Source organism: Micropterus salmoides, unplaced genomic scaffold, assembly GCF_014851395.1.
Source record: "Micropterus salmoides isolate LMB-PRFRI ecotype aquatic unplaced genomic scaffold, ASM1485139v1 Ms_hic_scaffold_12, whole genome shotgun sequence".
Taxonomy (NCBI): Eukaryota; Metazoa; Chordata; class Actinopteri; order Centrarchiformes; family Centrarchidae; genus Micropterus; species Micropterus salmoides.
Genome location: NW_024040263.1, coordinates 342,266 through 369,867, shown reverse-complemented (window position 1 = coordinate 369,867; position 27,602 = coordinate 342,266). Strand labels below are relative to the sequence as shown.

The 27,602-nt window shown below is 38.9% G+C and overlaps 1 protein-coding gene across 1 annotated transcript in view; it reads left to right on the top strand.

Moving 5' to 3' along the window:
• The first annotated feature begins 6,671 nt into the window (after positions 1 to 6,671).
• Positions 6,672 to 27,602, top strand: part of mfng (MFNG O-fucosylpeptide 3-beta-N-acetylglucosaminyltransferase) — a 31,371-nt gene continuing 10,440 nt past the window's right edge. Inside the window, exons 1-5 of the mRNA XM_038712707.1 lie at positions 6,672 to 7,357; positions 19,464 to 19,509; positions 20,045 to 20,147; positions 23,403 to 23,556; positions 27,339 to 27,424. Of these exons, the coding sequence (XP_038568635.1) occupies positions 7,016 to 7,357; positions 19,464 to 19,509; positions 20,045 to 20,147; positions 23,403 to 23,556; positions 27,339 to 27,424 (731 nt within the window). The 5' untranslated portion in view covers positions 6,672 to 7,015. The remainder of the gene's footprint in view (positions 7,358 to 19,463; positions 19,510 to 20,044; positions 20,148 to 23,402; positions 23,557 to 27,338; positions 27,425 to 27,602) is intronic.

Below are 27,602 nucleotides of genomic sequence, written 5' to 3'. Positions count from 1 at the left end.
AGCAAACACAGAGTAAAGAGCTACAACTATACCTTTCACTGGCTTCCCAATGCCATCCTAATCAAACATGCAGCAATACTGACCTATTTTGCCACGGTTAAAAATGTTGCGTGAGCCACAGAGAATGTGTGAGAGGGACAGTGAGTAATCCATTATACATAACAACGAGTACAAGAAATGTTATTGGTGGATGTTTACCTCACTATCACATAATGGTGTGACCTCGTGCCAGCATGACAAGAGGTGAATTGACTTCCCCTGTACTGAGGGCTGCTCATGCAAATCACTAGGACTGTCACTACAAGGATATGACAGAGGCATACTTAATTGGTTAAAGCTATAAAATTTATTTCAATTAGACAATATTTGCTGCAGTATCAGATGCAGATTTTTGGTGCAATAATTAATTTTACCTAATCAGCCTGATCACTTTTATTTTAGTATACTACTGCTGAGAACAGCATAAATGCAACATGGCTGAATTTATCAGCAGTCCTGCAGGGTTGGGGTTATTTTGCAACAGGGACTGTATTAAATAATCGATATATTAAATACATCTATAAATTCTATTTTCATACACATTATTTTTTTTATTACATATTATAAGCTTTGTGTGAAGAAAAGTTCTTTGCAAATCAAAAACTAAGCCAACTGTTTATAGAAAGTTAAAAGTTCTGAAGTTGTTCTACCACCTCCACATGAGTTATTGTGGGAATGCATAGTTGCACAGTCCGACAGTATTTAAGAGTTTATAACGCCCTCTGCTGACCAGTTCCTAAAGTACAAATCACCCACTTGTCACTGCTAAATGACACAGTTCAACCTCCACAGTATTTTCCAAATTAATGTATGCATTAGTTCTTTTAACCCCACATTCAGTCATAGCCATTGCTTATACATTTTTATTATTCTCTTGCAAATGCTGTACAGAGTTGGACATCTGAATGGAATAGCTCAAATAGAAACGCTAGTACCACAAATTCAGTGACAGCATAAAAGGTTTCTCCTGATGAAACCATCACATATTGTTAATATTTCAGGTGAGAAATACAGCTGTCTGTATTTAACAAATTAGCATTCACTTCCTAAGATTATTGGGATATTACAACATGAATGATTTATTAAGGTGGGTTTTCCCCTTAAAGCTTCACTGATTAAAGGAAAACTCAACCCACTATGGAAAGGTGTAGGATCAGGCTTTTGGAGCATGACACCTTAGCAGAGCATAAAAGTTGGATATCTTGGCCTCTGAGCCATCAATTCGACCATTAAAAAAAAGTCAGTTGCAAGTCCCCCAGCCTATTTTGACGTGCTATACGAAAATGTGGAAGGAACTCTTATATTTTTAATACGCAACCACCTGCCAAAAAGAGGGCTTCATTTTAAACTGCTCTTGCTTGTCTCACCAAAATGCAAATTTATATAATTTGAGTCGTTACTTATGAATGTTGTGTGTGTTATATGTTGTCTCTCCTGTCGTCTCTGATGTGGGCTGTCAGTCTGTGCCGGCTCTTTGAATTGAATTTCAGCAGCAGTTCAGTGGGAGATTGAAGGTTAAGAGGGGGATTTTCAGGTACTTAAGCTTTGCTCTGACTGAGCCATATCACCCCCCCCCCCCCCCCACACACACACAGGTCACTTTACCTACCTGTGGAGTAAAGTGGTTTCCTCTGTAAGGTATGGTTTGTCAGTGGGACCCAGGATTAGTGCTCCATGTCTCCTTGAATGCACCGATACTTTTACAAAATGCATGTAAACTGAGGACAGTAATAAGACTTTTACAAAAATGATCCCCTGTATTCTACAAATGACATGCTTCACACTGAAATATAGTTAAAATTAAAATGCCGTTGAAATAAATGTTATGTCTAAGTTAGTAATCTAAAAAAGTCGACCTTTTAAGTTAATTTTGTCTGCTTCTAATTTAGATGTTAAATCAATGCTTGGTTAAGTTGTAAAGACTTATTTCCATTCTGGTTACATATTGCTTTTTAAACATTTGTTAAAATGCACTGAAATCTCCTGCATCCCTTGATCTTATGACTTCCTCACTTGTGTATAGCCTATGTCATGTTTCTCCAATCCCGGTTCTTGAGTGCAGTCCAAGTCTCTATCTGATTCAGAGCTCAGAATAGGCAGACAGACAAAGCCCTGAAAGGGGGTCTGGTCCCTTGACTCCCCTGGCCCTTTGTTCAAACTGGGGCTGTGATGTACACGCTGTTTTAGAAAGGGTCCTTTTCAGCTAGGCCGTAAGGTGATCCAGGGCCTTTCCTAGCCAGGGTGTGCCCCGGGCGTCTTTGGTTTACCTGCGGGACCAGGAGGGGTGGGGTGGGGTGTGCTGGTCCTCCATGCCAGGTAGTGGTGGATAAGTTGGAAAAGAGGAAAGCAGCTGGTCACTGAACGAGGGAGAGAGAGAGACCTAGAGAAGGGAGGGTAGTGATGGAAGGATGGATGTAAGGTGAGAACGCTGAGAAAGGACAAATAAACAAAGGTGGTGATGAGGGTCTGAGGTGAATTAATTGTATCAAGCTCTTTTTCTCTTTGGCGACGGTCTCCAGAGACAGTGGCACAGAGAACAGTAGACAGTGGATACAAAATTAGACTATTGACCAGATTAGAGAGAGCTGCAGCTCTTTAAGAGCCAACCAGCTGCCTATCACATACTTTTTAATGGGTCCTTTACATCTAATGAACAAATTATTGTTGAGCTGTTCTTCTACTTTGAACCAATGTAGATTTAGTGATGTCATGTTCCCACAGTAGATACAATTAAATTAGGTTGCAAATATTTGTTTTAAACATTTTAAAACAACTACACTAAACACTGGATTAGATTAGATAGGCAGACAGGCAAGCTGGCAGGTAGTACAAAAATGGTGCCATCCATTGATAGCTGCATGGCAATCCATCGACAAGTAGAAAAATAATAAAAAATAAATAATAATAATAATCTTTATTTGTAGAGCACTTTTCAAAACAAGTTACAAAGTGCTTTAACAACAATAATACCCAAAAGACAATAATACAAAAACAATACAAGATAAAAGCAAGAAAACATTGAAAAGACTAAATTACACATTTAAGATAAATATAAAATTAGTAAAATAGAATAAAATAAAAGGGATAAAATAAAGTCAAATAAGATCGGGAAAGGCTCTCCTATAAAAGTGTTTTAAGAAGGGACTTAAAAGAGTTCACTGACTCAGCTGACCTGATTTCCTCGGGCAGGCTGTTCCAGACCTCTGCCCGAGGATCTCAAGGTACGTGCTGGTGTGTATGGGACTAAAAGTTCAGAAATATAACAATAAGATAAAAGATAAATAATAAGATAATAAGATAAAAACAATTCACAGTCATCATTACTTCCAGCTGAGGCACAAGGAGGGGTTGGGTTTAGCAGCTGATCCACAGTCTTAAACAGAAACCTGGGATTGTGTTTATGTGTATAATGAGTTCAGAAAAATAGTGTGTTCTCGCATCCTTAACCATGTTATTGTAGTTAATTAATAAATCCTTCAGACTGAGGTAATGGACTTGGAGACTGGATTTTTTCCATCTGCGCTCTGCTTTCCTGCATTCCCTTTTGAGGCTGCGAATGCTGTCATTTATCCAGGGTTGCTTACTAGCTTTAGACATAGGCCTAACCTTTAGAGGAGCAGTAATATTTAGTGACGACAAGCAGTTATGATTGAAGTGATCGACCAGATTGTTGGTGTTGGAGTCTTTGGCTCTGAAAGAATGCGCAAAACTTTGAAACACTTTGTTCATTAAAGATGCGAGAACACACGGAGCTTGGTGGGCGGCATGAGTAACAGGCGAATCGCAGCTAAAAACAATACATCTGTGGTCAGATATGGTCATGTCCACTAATTCCACAGAGGAAATGCTGACACCCAGGGTAAAAACCAAGTCCAGTGTATGACCACGGTTATGTGTTTGCCCTTTGACATGTTGTTTGAAGTTAAAAGAAGTGGCCATATTTAAAAAGTTAGTTGCATTACATTGTTGGGGTCATCAACATGAATATTAAAATTGCCACAAAGAACAATTCTGTCATAATTTAAAACCAGAGTAGATAAAAATTCAGGAAGTTCTGATAAAAATCCTCCAGGCGGTTATGGGGGGCGATAAATTATAACAAATATGATAGGTTGCACCCTCCAACTTTAAGAGTGAGAACTTCAAAGGAGTTAAATTCATCACAGCGCACTTGATGACATTTTAATTTTTCCTATACAGGCTCACTAGCCTACCACCACGACCACTGACCCTCGGTTGACTAAAACAATCATATTGAGGCGGACACAGTTCAGCTAGCTGGCTATAGTCATTCATTTGCAACCAGGATTCAGTTAAAAACATAAAATCTAGATTTGCAGACAAGATAAAATCATTTAAGATAAAAGTCTTACTTGAAAGTGATCTCACATTGAAGAGAGCCATTTTAAATGAGTTTGTTCTGGGTGCTGGAGTTGGTGCAGTTGTCCTAATCCTTAAGAGATTTCTATTATTTCTGCGTGGGATGTGCACATTTCGGTTTACTGGTCTATGCGTGATGACAGGAATAGAAGTCTTGGAACAGCGCTGGGAGCAGACGGCTTTACATGCCAGCAGGTGGAGACAGTTGTTTGTGGCAGTGAGGCAGAAATCTGTTCAGTGACCGGTGGTGTGTCCAGGTGTGCTGCATGAATGATTAATCATTCACATAGTAGTAGTAGCAGAGAAATTTCACTCTTTACCAAAGTAGTGAAACCACCAACTGACTGATAACCATGCTAGCTAAGGATGGCAAAGAATATTGAAATCTAATTGGCAGATTTAAAATTTACAGAGCACCTTCTTGCTGAACAGAGAATGAATCTTTTTCATTTTGGAAACTCCATGAGCTGTCCCTCATAGTCACCGTCAAGCCAAAATGAAAAACTGTAAGACTGTCTTCACATTTGATGAGCACATTCATTCTCCAAAGAGGATAAACCCTCTTTCTAATGACTCCATGGACTTTATGTTGGTCAGCCTCATTCGGAGAGCCAGCGATGTTTAGCTTTACACTGATGCTTTAAGTGTCCTTGAGCAAGTCCTCACAGGGAGTCAAATGTATCAGTTGCCTGTGTATTTGTTTCACATCACAAAATATACTGATGACTCTCTGCTTTACATAAGTGCTAAAACAGCTCTAAACCATAGACTCAGCCTAATGTGGGTTTGGATCCTGTCATACAGTTTCCTTTCAAAATGAGATGGCCTATCTTAGAAAAATAAATGATGTACTACTGTTTGCTGACATGAAGCTTATTGCCAGTAAACCTACCATTAACAGGGTTATGAGTCATCTGTGGTCTTTTGCTTTTAAAATAGTTACGTTTCTGAGGATATTATCATCTTAAAATATGAAGTGATTCATTTCAGGAGGCGTTTTTGATGCATAACAGAAGAAAAAAACTTTGATGAACTCCAACACTGAGAAGCCTGTACTTGTGTTTTGAAAGGAAAAAAAGTCCTGATTTTAAAAGTTCATATATAGCAGTTTTGCAGTGTACTTTGGCTACAGTTGGACCTCTCAGAAAGCTGTGTAACAGTAACTCTGAGTGCTGAAGAAGAAGGAATAAGGCAGAGTGTTTTGCTATGTTTTTTTGTTTCTGGCTGATTGAACAGATGACACTAGGCTCAGTCTGGCTATAATCGGGTGTATGGTGTATTGTTTATTTTCACCAGCTCTTCATTTACATCATTAGTTCCAAACCAGGGATCAGGACCCCCCAAGAGGTGGCAAAAATGGGTTATGAGATGATTAACAAAAAATAGATTGTCAGAAGTCTTCCCCTTCATACAGCATTTTTTTCTTCTTCAGAGTCTCCAGGATTGTTATAAAATATTCAAATGTTGTGAGAAATCAACATCACTCTTGTCACACAAGTCATTGAAATATGCAACCTGTGATTTGTCATCATGAGTAGGCACTGCTTAGCAAGTTAAAAGGGTTGTCAATATATGCTCTTTACTGCGATTTTCAGTCTTTCCGTTTTTTCCGCCACTTTTGTCAGCACTGTTCAATCTTGTGAAATTGATCATAATGAAGAAATGGCTCAGACTAGAAGTGTTATTACTGGGTATCCTAAATATTTTTGATTCCATCATTTAAGGAAAGAATGAAATATAAAATAATCAATAATAACCCCACAATTGTTCAGCATGTAGACCTAAAAAAGACTTGTGTTGGTAAATGAAACAAGACTAAAATTCTTTAGCATGGTAATCTGCGAGACTGTATGTTGATCGTCAGGGCCTGACTTTGATTGTTGGCATGCTGTGTTAACGTTAATCACAAAGTAGGCTACAGCTAACTGGCTGAGGGAAACTTGGTCATTAGTTTTAGCGGCACCTTGTCAAGTAGCCTAAGTGGAAAACAATTGCTGATACGGAAAAGTCAGGAGACCATCAGATCATCTGGATTTATCTCCTGTGGACCATGAATGTCAACCAAATTTTACAACAACCATAATATATAACATTCAGTTGAGTATCTATGTCCCACATTATGTTTAACTTATAACCTCAAAGAAATCAGAAAATAACCGGAAGTGTACTTCAATACTTTAATGTTGTAGTTTATTTTGAAAGGCATGCCAGGAAGTCCTATCATTTGATTCCGTGTAGCTTGACACATGTGGCAATTTGTGGGCAGAACTGCGACAAAGTCAAATATATCCTATAAGCAGCGGCTTCTTGCACAGAAAATGAGAGGAAATCAGTATTGAGTTATTTGAAAGAGATGAGATTCTAAAAAGTTGTTAGGAATATGCTGGCATCATGAAATTATTGTGATGAACAGACTTTAGTAATACTTGAATTGGGCTAATGAGGAACACCGATGTGAACATTATAAAGAAGGAAGACGGAGAGGTGATGGAGGAGCCGCCACGATATTAGGCCAAAACAAATGAACATTAGGATTTTATATGAGGGGAACAAGAACGTGGTTTAATTTTTTATGGAATCTAAATAACTTTCCACCATGCATAAAAGATGGATACGTCGGAGTTTGCCTGTATTGGTTTTTACCTTCATCATCGTCCTCTACCTGGATTTTCAATTTCGCAGCCTTCCCAAACACAATTTGGTTCACGATCCATCACCCGACGCGTTTCCGATATGCAGGCTCACGGCCATGGACGCACAGAACCCGGCTTGCAACAGCAGCAGGAACAGAGGACACCCGGCCTCTGAAGATGGACATGTCACCCAGACCAAGCTGAAGTTGGAGGACATCTTCGTTGCTGTGAAGACCACCGGGAGGTTCCACAAGACGCGCCTTGCGCTCCTTTTGGAGACGTGGATCTCCAGAACCAAGGCGCACGTGAGTGTCTGTGCTATTATGGGTTGCTGTGAAAATTCATACATTTTAGATAGGCAGATGTTGCTCTCACCCACCTGCACTAGTACTCGGTGGAGTAGTGTCACATCGTCAGTAGAACTCCATCAGAAGCTTTATTACATTTGGCTAATTCTGCGCCAACAAAGTGGACTGTTGCTCTCTCCATGTCCATACAATGGTCATAATAGAAAAAAGTCCTGAGAAAAGAGGAGCTAATAAAGTTGATAGAATGACCTTTATTAATGCATTTCAACCATCTAAAAGAGGTCGAATGTACACGTTTATATGTCTTAATCACAGCAAACATTCTCAGAGATTTAAACTCCTAAACTCGTTTGAAGTCATCAGATTATGTATTTATTTATTTATTTAATCTTTTGGCCTATAATCAGACATGTGTCATAAGCCTAATGATGAAATGAAAGCATTCACTTCCTTCCTGCTTTGAAGCTGCAGGTCTGATGACTGACTTGTCTGATTAAGGTTAAGTTTAGTTCCAGAGTGATTTTGTTGGTCAGTTTACTGGCAACTGATGTAAAAAGGACATTGTGTGTATTTAGTTATTGGTGAATTCAATAGCGTTTTATTTGTATCAAATGCCAGTAGCGTTTTCATGCCACACACACACACACACACACACACACACACTGTCTGGCATTATACTTGCTTTCTCAGTGAGGCTTTGCCAACTCCAGTTGTATATATGAGTGATGAGTGGCTTGTCAAAACAACACGCAAAGCTTTAATAGGAAGATTTGTTTATCTCAGAGTTCAGCATCCCAAGACTTGATCTGTCCAACCTGGCTGGTACAATCAGATTTGAGTTAATCTTCAGGAGGAATACACGTAAAAGATTCTGAGTTGGTTTTGTTGGCCCAGAAATAGTCAGTGACTTACAGTGTTGACACACAGATACTCATACTGATGCTGATACAGCACAGGGCTTATTCACTAGAGAACAGTTGACAGTTTCCCTAGAAATGAAACAATGGCTTTTATTTAAATACATAAACATCAATTGCAAAATTGCAAATTGCGACCACTTTGTAACAGACGTGTCTTTAAAATGCGCTCTATGAACACACTTGACTTCATTTGATTCTGTGTTGTGGTCCACGAAACTAAGTTCAGTTCTGTTTTTGAAATAAGGGAAACAGATGAGCAATGACATCTTGAGGGGAAGTTTTCATCTTTCAGCTTCTTGTTTTCTGTCTCACAGCACAGAACGAACTGCTGATTTAAGTAAGAGACATTATTTTAACATTGAGAGAGGACGATACAGATCGTGTCTTCCTCTTTTCAAAGCACAAAATTGTTTAATCTTTGCTTTGGCCAAGTGATGTATTTGAGAATATATACATCCACACAAAAACCTATGCACTTATATACATAGGCACATGAACACACAAAGATGCAAGTGTAGAGGCAGTAATACAAGAAAACACACACACACACACACACACAGGAAGCTGTGCAGGCAGGTTGTCTGGGTCGAGGGGAAGCAGCCATCGTGTAGCAACTCTGTTAACAATGCTAAAACGGAAGCTGGTCATAGAACAGGAAGTGTAGAGGCAGAACAGAACGAACCTCATCTTACCTCCACCCTCATACACACAAACATGCACACACACGCACACACACAAACATGCACACACACACACACACACACACACTCACAAAAAACCACACACACACATACCACAATACTGTCCATTAAAAAAGGTGACAAGTAAATTCTAACAGGCTTAGCAGCTACTGTCATTAAATAGTTGATTGACTGTCCGGAAACAGGAGTGTTGCAACAGACATTTGCTCATTAGCAGTGCACAAAACACAAAGTACTGCTGGGGCTGAGGGGATTACAATACATTTTGCAGGTATTTGGTCATGAACCAAATATTGGAAAAACTGAAATTTCACCTTGATGGTGGCACTAGATGCAATGTCACCAAGGTCATTAGGATTCATCATCCAGAAACCATGAATGCCCGAGCAAAGTTTTTTTCCAATCCATCTTGTTGAGATATCACGGGATAAGTGAAAGCTTTGATCTGGTGAGGAAAGGTTAAGGGATCACGTCAGGATTCATCCTCTTGGCACTAGGGGTGAGTGATGTGGCCACCATCTTCAACCATGCTTTATGTAATAATTTAATATCACTTATCTTATTAAACAGTCTGTTCTGGCTGTTGGTATTCAGTGTTACTGCTCTACTAGCTGCATTGTCTTATGAAATGTTGTCAGACGTTAATGTTGAAGAGTTGCAGTGTTTGGCCTCAGAACACCAACACCGCTGATGCAGTTATTTATTGGGTATGAAAGCCTATTATAAAAAAGCTTGTATCAACACTTGTCAGTGTTGGTAAGTGACTTTTGGGGAGAAGCTCCCAGTTATCAGTCCATGTAAGTGCATTTTGTTTTCTATATAGTATAACAAAATTACGAACAAACATCTTTTTTGTCAACTTTTTAAATGAGTGTATGACCAACTGAGATTAAATTCAGTACCAAAAAAAAGAAATTGTATTTAAAGGTTAAGTGTGTAAATGTAGGAGGATCTATTGACAGAAATGCAATATAATATATATAACTATGTTTCCAGTGTTGTATAAAGACCTTACATAATGAACCGTTATGTTATTACCTTTGAATGAGCCATTTCTATCCACATTACATGGAAGATGCCATGATGCACTGAATGTTTCTATAGTAACCCAGACTGACAAACTGAACTACAGGGCGCCATTACGTTGAATAGGTACAAAGAAGGAGTAAGAAGAAAAAGAAGTTGTAGTAGTACTATAGTAGTAGTCGTCTGGTTTATTAGAAGTATGAAGAGAAGTGAAATTTGGAATAGATAGAGGACCACACATATTATTTAGCACACGAGCCGACAGAGCATGTCGGCCACCGTACTTTTCCTACGCACTTGCAAAGGGAGGGGTGAGCGGTGTGTCACCACTACCTGCCACTAAAGCCTACACACTGAACATTTAATTTAATTATGGATGAAAATATGAGGAATGGAAAACAATGCAGGTGGGGAAAAAATAGATTTCGCAAATTTAATTTACTCTGAATATGAATGCATATTCTCATTTTCTACAAGTATTCCTTTAAAGCTCTGGAGTCTTTTAAGCCAATAAATCTCTTTATTGATAGAACCATATTGAAATACATTGCAGTCATTTTGTGCTATGGGGCAGTACAAATCTTACTTAATGGCCCTCAAACAGCACGAAAAACATGCTGAGATTTATGCATGTCTGCCCGACCTCAGTCAGCTGTCCTCTCAAACTCTGTTTACGAGCCGTACCATGCTTACAGGCTGCCACTTTTGTTCCTCAGCCCAGGTTGACTGATTCTAGCGCAGGTAGTTTAGTTTGAGTTATGACCAGAGGAGAGAGAAACTAAATGTAATGGTGGCCCTTTCTCATGGGGTTTTACAGGGGTAGATGGTGGTGGCTGTCTTGGTGATAGTGGTGAGGAGGATTGATCCAGATATCTCATTACTCCTCCTCCTCATCCTGCTCCAGTGATGGAGGAATGAGAGGGAGGGATAGCCAAAGGTAAAGAAAATTACCTTTGGGAGAACAAGTGAGGGAGGGAAAAGCTTGATCGGTCTTAAAATGACCATGGGAAGATTTAAACCTTTCTTATAGAGTGCGGTAGAGAGAATATTACAGAGATTAGTGACTTTAATGTACACACACACACACACACACACAGAGTGAGGAACACTGATGCACACACAGCTTTGCACACTCATCACCAGGGGCGTTTTTAGGATCTTCAAACATTGGGGGCTTAGCCCAGCCCATAAAACTTCATATCTTCACATAATAATTGACCCCCCCACCCCAACGTTTAGTCTGTAAAGCAGTAAAGCAACAGTAAACATCCTCTACTTATACGGCACAACAAAACTCACAACAACACTATTAACTGTCTCATTTTGATGTTGCCAAATTGTAATGTCATGTGTCTAATTATAATAATATTACAACCAAACTGCGACAGTATGAACAGGGGGGTCTGAGGTTACCCCCAGTGAGTGAGTGTTAAACACTTAATTTCCTGCATTCTGGTGTTTTTCTGCACCAATTTCTGCCTTTTCTGCATCAATTTATTGTGGAAATGATTTATGTAAAGGGACACACAAAATTCAGGTGTTGCTGAATTGTGGTGAATATTTAAGAACATTTTGATATTTAATGACCTTGTAACCGATCAGTTATATCCGTCTTAAATGTGCAATTGTACCACTGCCTGCCTTGGCCAGGACACTCTTGGAAAAATTATTTTTCTGGTTTAATAAAGATATAATAAAACAATTTAAAATCTAAAACTGTAACAGAATATAATGCAGAGCAGCTCTCAGGCATTCTGGGTTGCTTTCAGACATGTTTCTCCTGTAGATGAACTTTTAATGTCATCACTGCTGAATCAACACACACGCAGGCCTGACTGATTGAGGCAACCTCTTTAAATGTGCATGTGGCACCTTTTTACCTCATCAATACACAGGAGTTTATAACTGAATTAAAATGATTTAATTTATAATCATTTTAATTCAGTTATAAACTCCTGGACTTTAATAGCTCCTGTGTTTCAGCAGGTTTTCTGCTCATATTCAAAGTTCTGCACATTCAGAATCTAACTGGGTTCTCTGACATTTCCAGAATTTCCAGAATAAAGGATATTTTGAGAGGTCAAACAGAATAAATCATGATAAACTTTGCAATCAGTCCACGGTCCACCTGCGTGACGCACCGTGTGGAAGGGATCCATACTACGGATTCTGCAACCCGTTGCACCACTACTATCCATGGTAGTGTGGGGATTTAATTCTTGCATGTTTAGTTGTGCAGGATCACAGCCCCTATGTGTCCACATGAGGAACGGTCAAGATGGGCTATCAGAGTAAAAATGGACTGTCTATTGCATTAGACTAGGCAACTTGATGAGTTTATTTTTTTAAGTAGCCCATTAAAATATTCCTGCAAATGCAGTGAAGAAGCTGATTATCTGTAATTTGGCTATTTCTACGATTCTATTTCTACAATTATTTTCCTTTTTAAATCTCCATGAAGGTGTTTATAAGATCACTTTAAAATATCACTTTTGCTGCAGCCAACTTTTGTTACCTGTGCCTTTTATTATGGAGATGTAGCCAACCAAACCGCTTGCTTTGCAGTAGCACAGGCTGCCAATACAATCTGATTATTCCTGAAGCATATAAATAATCTTCACAATGCAAAGAATTATTGTGGAAGTAACAGGAGAGCAGCTCGTTGTTGAAGCAGGTAAACCTGCATACAGAGGAAGCTGTGCGTCATGCGTAAAACCCAACAAGTATTTTATCCACCATATTCTCTCTCTCTCTCTCTCTCTCTCTCTCTCTCTCTCTCTCTGAGCATCTCAAAAATAAATAACAGCTGGTAGCTGCTGAGTGAAAGATTAGTTTCACCAGCGACATTCTGTTTATGGACTCAACCTCAGACATCGTTATAAAACAAATAGTAACCGATGTGAAAATAAACAGGCTCCATGTCCAAAGTGATGCTCTGATCAACAACAGGGCACTTATAATATATCTCAGTCAAGGCAGTGATCGTCTGACATAGATCTTACAGTGTGTAAGCTCGTCTTCATTTGCTCTGCAGAGACTAAAGACGCTTTTAATGCGCCCTTAATGGGTTAATGGAAAGTGAAAGTATTTCACTTGCCGCACTTGCCGGTGTGACACCAACATGTTCATTTTTAACATATTTAAATTTAATTCTGTGACCCAAATGGGAAGTTAAGCGCCAGAGGCATTGTTGACGATGTGAAGCGGTTGTAGCTTGGTTGGGTTTAGGTACTAAAAGTACTTGGTTATGGTAAGGAAAACATCGTCGTTTGGGTGTAGTCACAGAATCTGATAGGTCACAGATTTTGGTGTTACACCGGCAAGTGAAAAAGCGACGCAGGCTGCTTTCCAACAGGCCACCAGTGCCATGGTGAGCGCTCACTAGATTTCAGTTGTATTAGTAGAACATAAAGCCTCAAACTGAAAAAGATATTTGCCTGATTTTCTAAATGTTTGCCCTGCTCTGTGACAAGCGCCCGACCAGCGCTTTACTGCGTAACTGCGCGCGCACAGCCTGGACGACAGCTCATTTCGGTAAATGAAGCAAAATGCAGATTACAGACTGGTGAAGTTATAAAAGGTATGAATGGAAAATGTAGCGAAATTAAGAGTAGGCCCACAAGTTCATTTCAGCGCCTCTGATAAAGTGCAGCTCACAGCCGCTTCAGGTGGAGCGGAGAGGACAGACCCGGAGCTACAGCTGGATTATCTTATTCTCCGCTAATTTGCAGGAGAATAAATAATAACAATAATCTATCTCTCTCTCTCGCTCGCTCACTCCCGCGCTCATAATGTTAGTTAAGCGGGTAAAGTTCAATTTTCGGCCTTTTGTTGTTTGTTTTTTAAAAATCCTTCTGAGATCCGGGGCTTTTCAAAAAACATCTGGGGCTAGGGCGAACGACGTCGCTGCTCGCCACAAATACACGCACTTGTTGTTTGTTTCTTGTGAGGACATTCTGTTGATTGACATTCATTTCCCTAGATGCTTACACAACTTTCTTTACTCAAAGTCCGCTTAGGCTACTAGATTTCTTTTAGAGCTTTCAGCCACATCTAATGCTCCTTGTTATCATTAAGAAAGGAAAGTTCCATAAGTACAATGGATCAGTGTTGGACAGTAATGCTTTATGTAATAACTGTTACAATAATGTGATTATTTTTTCCACTATTCAGTAGTGTAAGCGATCTGAAAATGAATTTAAGTAATTACATTGCAGTTACTAATCCCTGTAATTCTCTAATGTGATCATTGGGGTGCCATCTTATTTGCTGTCTTAGCGGGAGTTTAATGGGGGGTTGATAGTTTCAGCCTCTGTGACCAGTGGCACATGTTAGCTTGATGATAGAAAGTGGTTAACTTCTACCAGCAGAGAAAAAAACAATGTGGGTACATGACGGCTTTCGGGACCTTTGAAATAGCTGTCAGAAAATGTGTGATTGGATTCCTCTCAATCTCTTCATAACAATTTTGCTGAAGAGGATAATACACACAAAAGAAGAAAAAGAAAGTCAACAAGAACAGGAGTCAAACTAATCAAACTGAGCCCTGTGCTCTACCAACTGAACTAACCAGTGACACTGGTAATTGCTTTGAAATTATCCTAAAGAAACGCACCTGCCAGCCCCCGTATTCAGCTATGGTTTGTTATCTCATGATCACGAGAAAATTAAGTATCCCGTTCCCAGGGGATGTCTGTGTGTGTATATTACTGCTCACTGTGTATTGTTACTGTTTACTGGTCACTTTGTGTTGAGAAGTGGTGGGGACATAGGGGTTCAGATTAGGGGTGTGACGATAAACTTAGCTCACATGCACGATTTCACAACACTTAATTTCCTGCATTCTGGAGACATTTTCTGCACCAATATATGGTAGAATTGTCTTTATTTATATAAAGTGATTCAGATGACAATTTAAACAGAATATAATGCAGTACTCAGCAGCTTGTCTTTTTTTAGCTTAAGAAACTTTTTTGGACAATGCACATTTGTTTCTTTTGTATTTAAATGGCACTGCATGTTTTATGATTGTGCAAATAAACCTTTCTCAAAGTATTTTCATACTTTGTTTGTTTCAAGCCATTTTTCAGAACATATTTAACAAATGCTTAAAAAAAAAAGCGATGTAGACATGTCCCCAGTGTCCCCAGCGTAAATGAGAACTCTTAAAGGGTGAAATCAAAAATACAAACAAATTGTGCAGTATGAGTGGTACACAATTAGTTACACCTTGGCTAGATAAGGTAATGTAATTTAATATGCCAATTGCTTCAGTGATTATTCACCCTGTTCGTTTTTTGCATCTAAAGGCTGTCAACCGCCACTTGTCCGTGTCTCTGGCTTTCTGAATTTCAGACACTTTCCCATTCTCAGGCGTAAAGCTAAACACTGACGTAAACAGTAACGTTACCTGTACTGCCGTATAACATCAGAGTCACACCAAACGGAGTAAAAAGTCACACACATAAAAAGTGTTTATTTATGACGTTACGGCATTTATTTAATCCTACGAAAGGACAAGAATAAATTTAAGACCTTGGTAATGAAATTTAATACCTTTAAGGCCTTATTTTTGGAATATGACATTTAAGACTTTAATACTTTTAAGACCCCGCGGGTACTCTGACCAACTAACGCCAGCCATCTTACTATCCTGTGTACCGCTGTTGATTTAAGCTGTCTCCCTGCCTGTCTATTGCTTCTGTCACTCTGCCTTTTTCCCAGGAGGATTGAGCCGGTGTTGATCTGCCTCTGAGACGGGAACGTTGAAGTAACAGAGCCTGAACATGTCTGAGTGAAAAGCCACAGCCTGCATGCTGGTGTTCCTGCATTTATTTCAGGAGTTCTGTATGAAAGTTTCAGATTATGCTCGCTCATGAGTACAAGCGAGCACGCGTACGAGCAATCTTGGTAGCAATCTTAAAACCGCACCGCTAGTGGCCGCTGGAAACTCCATAATGCCCCTTTAAACATCACAGCTACATGTCTAACCCACCTTACCCTAACATTAAACTAAACTTAATTCTAACTTTAAATCTAAAACCAAGTTTTTTTAATAAGTGGCCAAATGTCCTCACTTTCCAAAAGCCTCAAAAAGGTAAGAGAACTAGAACAAGCACATACACATCTGGAGGAAACAGTAGCACTGTTGCCTTCTGCGGCAGGGACGTGCACAGGAATTTTGAAGGGCAGTTGCTCTGACCTGAAAAAAGGCACCCCCCCCAAAAAAAACCAAACAAAAAAACATGGGCTATATGAAGGACTGAGAAAAAAACATTTTTTTATTAAAAAATATACAAAAAGTAAAAAAACTTAACTACAGCACTCAATAACCTAAACTACTATTAATAACAAAACAGAAAAACATGACTCGAGTCATGAAAATACCTACATCAATATCCTATCAACTCACTGATAGGTTGCTCCACATTTGGATAATAAACATGCAAAGCTTCAGAGGAGAAGCCGCCTATTAGGGGCCATTTCAACAAAAATCTTCAGAACTTCTTCCTTGTCAATTCCTATGTCCTTCTCTATCGCCAGCAGGAGGAGGTCAGACAGCCTCTCTTGACCACACTGATTTCTGAGCCTTGATTTGACCAGCTTCAACTTTGAAAAGGAACGTTCTACCGTTGCAGTGGGTAGAGTGGCATATATTTTGATTAGTTTGAATAGTGTGGGGAATATGACGTTAGCATTGTTTTCCTTGAATACTTCGAGCATAGACTTGACTGTCCTATTTATTTTTTATTATTTATATTGCAAAACGTCAGAGTGAGATGACAGGTTTATGATATACAACTTTGTAAACACTAAACACAGTATCCAAAATGTATTAACAATATAAATGTCACCAAAATACATATGAGAAAAAGAGTTCCTTATATTATTGTTTATTGTTTTTTTTAATCATTATTATTTTTTATTTTTTTTCCTTTTTTTTTTATTTGAAAATAAATAATCTAGATTGAATTGACAGATGGGGAAAACTCGCTTCTAATAAAATATTAAATAAAAAAACGCTTAGATTTCGGAAAAAAATACAATCCTTTTTTAACCTTTTGGCTTACCGTACATTCAGTTGCGCTTCTAGCTCGTATTCACTTCTGTTGGTACGTATCACGTATGGTAACTGGGCAAAACTACGCATGATTTGTTGTAGTATGATTGCATAAAGGAAGGAAACAGGAATTCCGGTAGGGAACAGAATCGACTGACGTGCAGGCAGCGCTGCAGCAGTGCAGCCACTTAAACAGAGTTTGCCCTTCCCCTACTGACTTTCACTTTGGTGCCCGAATGGAAGTGAATGAGGCTTTGCGATCGCGATTATTTTTTTATTTTATTTTTTTTTCTCGGAAGGGCGAGTCGGAAGGGCAACTTGAGTCAGGAAAGGCAAACGGGCAGTTGCCCGGGCAACCAGAGCAACCCCCCTGTGCACGTCCCTGTTCTGCGGGATGGCTGCAGAACAACTTCCATTCAATTCCAATTCTCTTCTCTGTCTGTATTCCTCTTTCTGATCTCTTTGACCATCCAAAGTTTATGAAACCCGAAATATTGCTGTTATTCATATATAAAAAGACCACTTCTTTTTTTTGTTTTTTACAAGGTAACCCTGGATGATATTTTTATAATCTGATCATGTAATCCAGGGATTACAGTTATTAGCTGGAGCTTCCTCTCAGGCAGTCTGGAAAGCTTTTCTCTCACTACATGTCTCCACATCATGCTGTCTATGGACGCACACACGCACACACGCACACGCACGTGCGCACACGCACACACACTCACAGTCTGACAGACACATGTAAACTGACACATATCATACATTTAGTGTCTCTATGGTGGGAAATTTAGTTTTACGCCCTGTTCACTTCACACTTCATCCTATCTCCTCATTCTGATATCTACTAGCAAGACAGTTGACATCATATGTAAGATCTATTTTGTGTGCTTTTCATCTTAGTGTATCTAATCTAATCAAAATTATTTAGGGCCACACATATACGTAATAAAAACATTTTTGTATTCTTGTTTTCCAACCAAAATTCAAAGATAAATCAATACATTCCAGGGGTTGAATAAAACATGGGTTATGGTTTGTGTTTATCTCATTTAACGGGTGATGTACCCCACTCTGAAGTTATTTAGTGCCTTCCTGGCAAAGAAAGTCGAACACGCCGCATGGCTCAGCCTGAGGGGCTGCAGAGATGGAGTGTGACGCAAGCGTTGCCTGTTCCAATCCCCTGGTACAAACATCCCCACTCTCAGTGACTCGTGCACAATACTGATTTTTATCTTTTCAGTGAGGTCTCGTGATAGATGAAACTAGTTGTGGAATTTCTGAAATGTTTTTGAATTGTAAAGGAATAGTGAATGATTTGATGATTTAAAAGCCAAATAATGTATTACATTTTTCTTGGAATGTCACAAAATAGGTGTTCATTTTTGTATTTATTTTTTTATTATGTAATTGCATTGCATTTTGATCTACTTAAACACTATTTTCTTATATTATCGTATTTTCTAAGTCATACCTCTAGATGTTATGTGTGTGATTTTTTATGTGTATTTGTGTTTACAAACTGACTTGGCTCATAATGTCCCTTGAGAAACGAATAAAGAAACTTATCTTGATTGAATTCTTTTGAAAATATCAATAAAAACAATTTGATGGCATATTTTCACAAGTATGTATACTTGTTATTTTGTCTGGTATCTTGCCATAACAAGCAATGCTATGTTTGGGCAGCACTTTCCTTTTGGACATGGACAGACAAAGATAATCATATGATAAATATTGTATGTGACAATTATTATTATAATAGGGTTTTAAGGAGGAAAGCCTTAATAACCACGAGGCAAATAAATCTGACATTTAAATATTTTATATTCAATTACAATTTAGATAATAAACTTAAACAAAGCAAATAATAAACCAATGTTCCTCCAAAAAAGTAAAATAAAAATAAATCTGCAGTTTGGAAGCTTCAAGGGTTGAGTGTTGTTACACTTTTGCATCACCAGAGATCAGTGTTGTACTACATATTCTTATCTATCTATCTATCTATCTATCTATCTTTCTTTCTTTCTTTGAGAATAGGCTGTGAGAGTAGTAACATCAAGGTGTTTGTGAGTGCATTTGGTTCGACATAACTCATATGTATGCCTAAAAACAAATTGACTTTGCCATAAAATGCCCCTCTTAACACTATGGATCAAAAATCTTGCAGCAGTCTGTTTGTGCTCTGTGTGCAATGACTAGCTCACAGTGGGGAACCTTGTTTTTGTCACATTGAATTTGCTCCATTCAAAACGATATTGATCCCATGTATATGAGTGTGTGTGTGTGTGTGTTTACTCCTTAATGAAGGTGCTTTCAGAAATAGAAGGATGTAATCAAAGCTGGTGTATTTAAATCCCTTTCCATCTTTTTGTTTTTCTCTGTTTTCTGTCTAGACATTCATTTTCACCGACACGGAGGATGAGGATTTACGTTCAGATGGTAAGCAGCAATCTTGGATCTCACACAAAATCTCAAATGTAGATTTAGATCAAGATCTACATACTGTATGCTCAAAAGTATGTGGACACATATGTCTGTGTACTTTTAGTCTCAGGCTGTTTCATCGTTAGGGCTAGTCCCCTTATTTCAAATGAAAGGAAGTCATAATGCTATAACAAACAACAATATTTTAGAGTGTAGTGTGCTTCCAACTGGCAACAATATATGTCAGAGGTTGCACGCCTGTGGAGCAACTAGGGGTTAAGTGTCTTGCTTAGGGACACATAGATGTGTCACAGTGGCCTGCACAGAGCCCTCAACCCCATCCAGCAGATTATAGAAACTCAACTGCCATCACTCGCTAATAAACCCAGTTTACAGATTTGTAAACTGGGCTTATTAGTTATTTGGTTAGAAAATTTACTATACAAAAGTACATAAGCATCAATATCCGCAGTATAATCATGTGGAACACCTTTGAAACAGAGGAAAATCCAGTTGTATAACACATCTTCCTCTATCTTGCTCTGTCCAGGTCACAACATAGTGGTAACAGGCTGCCAGTCTGATCACAGCCAGCAGGCTCTGTCCTGCAAGATGTCTGCCGAGTATGATGGCTTCATGGCCTCAGACAAGAGGTGAGACAAATTAAGGTCCGTCTATCACCCTGCCCGCACTGGATTTAAAGATCGGATTAAGATTACAAACACTAATGATCACCGTGGGGAAATTGGGCAGCAGGCGTGGAAAGGAGAAATCAAACAAGCAAATAATCTTCTAGGGTTACATAAGCATATACACAGGTGAGAATTACTACAGTCAAGCTTATTACAGGGGTGATCCTTTAAATCCTTTGATTTTATTTTTTCACCATCTTTGTTGGCGAGCACTAATTTCACTCACTGATTGTCTGCTTGCACAGTATTTCCCAGAGGTCACTTGTAAATCAAACGTGTGGGAAATGTAGAAGTATTTTCCTTAGATTTTTGTGGATCCATTTTACCACTGCATCAGCTATGACTGCGCACAACCCATTAATTACATTATTGTTTACATTAGCAAGATAGACAGAAACACGTCTCCAACCGAGTGCTAGTGTTTCTCTGTATCTGCTGCACGTGTAAATAGGCAACTCTTCACTAACAAGTTCACCATATCAACTTAAAAGGTATGTCCATGTTTGTGTTTGTGCACAAGTGGCATAGAAAACAAGTTATTACAGGTATAACGAAAAATTCCATAGCAATCATAAAAACAGGACAGTTTAAGAAAAGCCGTATTTTGTGGAAGCATGGATTAGATAAATGAGTGACATGGATTTGTTTGACTTGGTTGACCCGCTTGAGGCTGCAATCCAGTACACCGAACAATGTGTTGATATTCTGTCATATTTTTGATGAACAGCTTGTGTTTGGTGTGTGACTAAGGCTTCAGCTGCTGTCCTGTTATTAAGATGGCAGAGAAAATGAGAGCGTGTTTCAGTTTGGCTCCTGGGCCCACTTTGCGTTTGGACTGAAGAGAGAAGTGAGGCTGTTTGGTTTGGATGGAAGCCTTTTGTATCATTTGTGCCATTATGATGGCAGAGGAAACAAGACAGCACTTCAGCTTGGTACCAGCATCTTTGTAATTTGGACTCTAATGTTGTAGTAAGGGTCTGTTTGGTTTACAATCAGGCGTTGACATCATGTCCTGTCATTAAGGTGGCAGAAGAAATGTATATAATATATGAACAGCTTGATCATTCACAGTAAAATACATGCTATGAAGACAACAGGAAATACAGACTGACAGAAGAAGTGCAGTTTTTTTTTCCTGTATTCATTTTACTTTAAGTCTTTTTAGAAAGGAATTCTTTAAAGTCTTTTTAGACAAAAAAGCATGGCACTAATAAAACTCAAGGTTTGCTTACCAGCTTTTCTGCAAGCCTTTTTGACTGTTTCCCATGGACATGATCTACACACGACTGTCCTTGTACACAGCCATGGGTTCACAATCTCCCCTCATACGACCAGTTGTTATCATGTGACCAAAGTTAGATTAGAATTGAAAGTTCTAGAAAAAAAGATAGTAAGTAGGGCTGGACCGTAGACCACAGAAAACATGGTCACAGTTTCCGTGACATCACCCATAGGATTTTGAAGAGCTGTTGTGAAGCTCGATGTGGGCAGCTCCCGGCAGCTCTGGCTTTTGCCATCTTGGCAGTGCCTGACTCCGGCGAATCCAAAAATAGACAAAGATCTGGAGCTGAGGCGCGCCTTGTTGCTGAAACCACCTAGCCACTGGCCACCTCTGATGGCTCAACTGTTATTCAAAGTGGCCCATCCTTAATTATGCATAACTTCAAGCCTTAATATAATTTTAATGGATAAAAATCCGGCCCTAGTTGTCATGAAGAGGGAAATAGAGACCAAACATGTTTTGTATGTTTTCTTCTACTGTAAAGTTGTGCATTTAGGGATCTATTAGGATTGACTCACTTTTGGAGCAAGCCTTAAGGACCCATTCAAAATTGCCTCTTGGGCAGGACAATATATTGAGTTAAAATGATTAATTATAAATGAGATTTTTTTGTTTAAATAGAGTTGTTTAAATGTGCACAAAAAGTGTTTTGTAGTTTAACACTAATGCAGATGATAGCTAGCTACATTAGCTGTCCTAAGTCATGACAGTCTCGTAAATGGTGACGTGAAAAGTTACACATTTTTTTAGTTACAGATGCACACATGCCACATTTTAGACTCCCATCCCAGTTATCTCCTGTTTCTATTCTCCTTAAAGGAGCAGTGTGTAACTTGTAAGAGGATCTATGATCAGTGAACAATGGACAAACCTCTAAGCTGAATTCTTTTTTCAGGTACACCATCAGCTTTGCACTGAAGATAATGGTTGCATTTTTGAGATGGATAGACTTAAATAAGACTGTGCGAGTCAACGGAACAGAGTGTGGGTTCAGTCTCTCCCTATACCTGCTGAGTAGCTAACGCTAGCTAGCCACCTGTCTGCAGATATCAGACTGATGTCTTGCCAGAAAACACAAACAGCAGGAGATGAATTGACATGCAGACTTTTCTACTCCATCTCTGCTGAAACTGATTAAAGTGGATGTCTGTTCTCTTAGATGAAGTATCTGGTCCTGACAGTCCATAGCTGTGTAGGATAACCTGTATTTTATGAATGTGCAAACAACAAAGACAGCCTTGCTGGTAGAGTGCAGCTTTTTTTATGATTAATGCTCAACTGTCTTGCACATGAAGTCCTAAAAAATATAGTTCAATCATGCTTCACTTTAGAAAAAAACATCTGCCACAAGCTTAAGAAAATCATATCTCCCAGCCCTAATACTGAGTAAACTCTGAGTTTAGAATTTTTGATCACATATCTAGGCAACAGTTTTTTAATGGATTTGAGGAATTATTCCCTGTGGGAGACTTACAGTAAAGTGAGGAACATTCCCTTGCTGGCGAACCGATAGCAATGTGTTTTATGCCAACCAGCAGTGATTGGTTTGCCATAGCTGAAGAAGGAACAACCGTCAGCAGCAACTCAGTGTAATTACTCTCAGTGTCAGAAAGGGGAGACAAAAGTTCTGCACTACAGGTTTACATTTCTTCCTCTGAGCATAGGGTAATTCAATATAACAACATGGAAGCATTGAAATTAAAACACCAAACCCAGGCACAATAATAAACCAGAAACTTTTTGACTTTATAAACAAAGAATTTCCAGGCAAAGGAGCATTAAGGAGGAAAATTAGTGTTCAAATATCTGATCTGTCTGGCTGCAGTCGTCAATAGGAGGAATTTAGAGGAGCAGGGAAGCCAGACCATTAAAGAAAACACCAGCGTATAATTAAACTGCATCTTTTGTCTGTTCTTCCCTCTGTACATCCTCAGGTGGTTTTGTCATGTGGACGATGATAACTATGTGAACCCAGAGGCCCTCCTCGCCCTGCTCTCGGCGTTCCCCCAGGACAGTGACATATACGTGGGCAAACCGAGCCTGGACCGGCCCATCACTGCTCATGAACTGCTGGAGGGCAATGCAACGGTAACATACCACAGTTTTTATTCAAGTTAGCTCACACAGGATCTTCTAGATTTCTTGGCAGTTTCAACTTCTTCTCAGACTGAAGCTGAGTTCAGCTATGGGACCTGCTGAGGCCATCAGCAATAAACAGATTCCACTTCACAAGATGATATCAAAAGGACATTGCTTCTCTCAAAATAAACAAACAAATGCACTTTGAAAAGGTTTTATACTATAAAATATACTATAATCATTTTTGTCACTATGAGTCACTATTACAAAAACTATTTTGTGAAAGAATGAAGAATTCAACAGTTCAAACATAATATTTCATGCTAAAAAATACAATTTCTTAATGTCTCTCTAGAATATTTCTTCTGGGCAGGCTTGGAAAATCCTCTGAAACAGCATTTACACCACAGCGCACTTAACAGCCATGAAACCCAGACTGAATTTAATTTATATGGACCTATAACTCCTTAAGGCAGGCTGACCCCTCTGTGATGCAAATACAGTCTTCAATGTAATTCCACAGATTTATTTTTTCTTGCTGCCCTGACTCCTTGATGCTTTACCTCATTGTTCCATCCTGAATTCTGTCATTTGTGTTTCTTTTCACTTGACAACTTATTTCTCCCATCCCACCTAGACAGACCTGTGATGTTGTTTGCTTAGCGATTCGCATATATCCTCCTGTTGCTACTTTTCTCTGTCTTTTACTTACTTTCTTCCTGCCTCTTTTCCTTTTTCTCTTCTTTGCTCTCTTCTGATGCTGCTGCACTGTGGAAATGAATAAACTCTCAAACCCCCATAGCTTATGGACAAGTTAACTGCTGCTGCTCATATAGCGACACATTTTAATTTTCTAACCCAACCTTTATAATATACCTCTGGATGTATTTCCAAAGTCACAAATTTAGGAGCAAACCTAACTGATTTTTAGGCGTGTAATAAATAAAACAGCTAGCAAATAACTAAAATATGCTTGATGTGATTATTAATCATTGAAGATCCAACATAATTTACTTGTGCGAAAATAAAACAAATATATATAAAACCCCTGTTTTCCTTTCATATTACAATGAAAAACTTGAAAACTGAAAACTTTTATTGTTGATTGAAAAGACCGGCTGGTTTACTAGTCATTGGAGGACAGTTTGGCTGGCCTCTTCATCACCTTAGGAGTTGCTGGATCTGTGTGGACTGAGCATTTTACACTTTTGCTATGAACTAAATTACACTTTAAACTTCAAAATAGGTAGTCCCTTCCTGTTTCTGTATAGTTTAAGTAAATGTAATCATAACTGATAGGAATGATGGCCAAAACTTCCATCTCTAGTTCAATCTATCCTTTTTCTTTCCCCTTCTTTGTGATGCTCTGCTTTGATGCTCTGATGCTCTTCCGAGGACACTAAGCACAAAGCTGAGGTCTCCTTTGTTAGTTTTGTGCCACAAATACAGCCAGGTAAACCACTGACATTTAATGTCCAGAATTTCCAAATTCACACTTACACTTTGATTTTGACTGTAATCACTGCTGACGGGATATGAGGGGAGCATGCAGTCATGGACTGATGTATGTATGTATGTATGCATGTATGGAAATACAGGATACATAGCTATGTGGCTTTTGTTCACATGGGAAAAAAATTTTGGACCCAGGTGGATCAATAAGTGGCAATAAGTGATTAGTATCTTGTTGGGATATTGATTAGTTGTAACCCCCACCTCCCACCACACATACAGAGCACACAACCATATTTGCTCCTCTGTCCCCATGAGGACATTTCACTGACACAATGCATTCCTTAACCCTAGCCTTGAACTAATTGTTACCTGAACCCTATAACCAAGTCCTGTGGGGACCTCGATGAGTCTCCATTGATTAGTGTGCATTCAGGTTAGAGTCCCCACCAGGATATAAAAACATGAAACACGCACACACACACACACACACACACACACACACACACAAGGACAAAGGCTCCCAGAGGGAAGGAGGTTGTCAAACTGCAGGAGGCTGATAGTTTGTTTTTTGATTATATACACACATACATGCCTGTGAATAGCTGTGTGTGTATCATTGAGTTCACATGCTTTACAGTAGTATTAATGCTCCTATCGAGTTAAAGTGCATCCGGATTCCAACAAGCTTCCTGAATAGCATGTCGTCCCCTCTCTCCGTCTCTCTCCTTTCTCCCTGCCCTTTTCAATCTCCCTCGCTCATTTCTTGAAATCACTCTCTCCATCTCCCTTGTGTCACATTCTCTACTCTGATTGCACCCATTTACACTGGAAAATAGATCTTTATTTATCTTTGCTTCCTAACTCTCTCTTCTCTCTCTTCCCTTCCTCCTCCCTTCTGTTACAGCATTGCTCTCTTTCACTTTTCTGTTTTCTTCCTATTTTTAATCATCTCTTTTCTTTGCTGAGGTTGGATGCGTGATGGAGAAAGCAAAAACTAATGGCCAGGCTGCTCTCTGTCTCCTCGTCTCTTTTTCTTACATCTTGCTGTCTATCTTTTTCGATTTCCTGTCACTATTGTGAGGCTGGGTGAAGGAAGGAGGAAAAGAAAGGGAAGGAATGGAAACAAAAGAAAAAGGGTAGGAAAAGACTTCCTAAGGAAATAAACAGTAAGAAAAGGAAGGAAATGAAAGGAAAGCAAAGGAATGTTCTTTAACAAAATGAAGGAAATAGAAGTTAATGATTCATAGGAATGAAAAGGATAAGGTGGAGGATTAATGGGAAGGATGACAGAGAGGTGCAAACAACAAGGCAGGAAAATAAAGAACGTAAGGAAGTTAAATTATAAAAATGCAAAGAAAAGTAATGGGAAGAAGAGCAGGACAGAAATGGCAAAGGAAAAAGGAAAGTACAGAAAAGGAAAGACATAGGGAAATGATGGAAATTGAATGAAATAGAAGTAAGGGAAGGAATTAGAAAGAGTAAAGGTATGAACGTTTGGTGGAGAAGAACAAAAAAAAACCCATACGTAATTGAAAGAAATACTGTAAAGTAATTTGTTCTGTAATTACCACCTGCTCTAAACTCGTAATCTCATTTATGTGACGAACACACAAACAAATCACCAGAAAGAAACATTGCCTCCTGTAAAATATCACCTAAACAGTTTATACTGCAGAAAATAAAAAAAGACATAGCATCTGTTTGAGGAATGGCAGAGAGTTGACAGATAAAGAGATGCAATTCATAGCAGGCTGGTTTGGAAAAGACAGAACAAGCAGTACAAGTCTAAGGGAAAACAGAGAGAATAAGAAAACAAACGTATTACACACTTTATTATTAAGGGTCAGTGTCTCTTATCAGGTCTCTTATTAGGGATTTGTTTCTTTATTTTATATGAGGGAGTACTGTAGGAGTGTGTGTGTGTGTGTGTGTGTGTGTGTGTAGGGTAAACAGGATTCAAACACAGGCAAAACTAAATGCAGGTTAAAGGCTCTTGACCTAAAGGTTAGGCAGGCTTTACTGAAGTTTGAATTATTCTCAGTTTTTGCGTATGTAAACTATAATGATACAACAGGTATTCTGTTATAACTGTAGACATATAATCAAACTGCATCTAAAACTAAATCCTCTTTGTGGGAATCCCATAGCAACGATTAGGATATTTGAGTGACGGCATTGCTACTGAGCCTTGAATGTTGATACAAGTAGTTTCACTTTGCACAGAGTTTCACTTCTTACACAAACCTACATAGTGTAAATGATGTACTCTTTTAATAATGTATAGTTATAGTATGTAATAATATATATGTCTGCATGTATGTATCTGTTTCATTTAGAGGGAAGTGCGGTTCTGGTTTGCTACAGGAGGAGCAGGATTCTGTCTAAGTCGGCGGCTGGCGGAGAAGATGGCTCCGTGGGCCAGGTATTTATCAACTGGTACTCCCGCATGTTTGTGTGTACATTGTCTTCATATGGACCATATATGCAGATTACTCAAAGTAAGACTCCATGATAAAGACAAGTGTAAATTTTGCATTTGACTCATTTGGTCATCTCACCCAACACAAGTTTTTGTAAGTGTCTTTAAAGGTCCAGTGTAT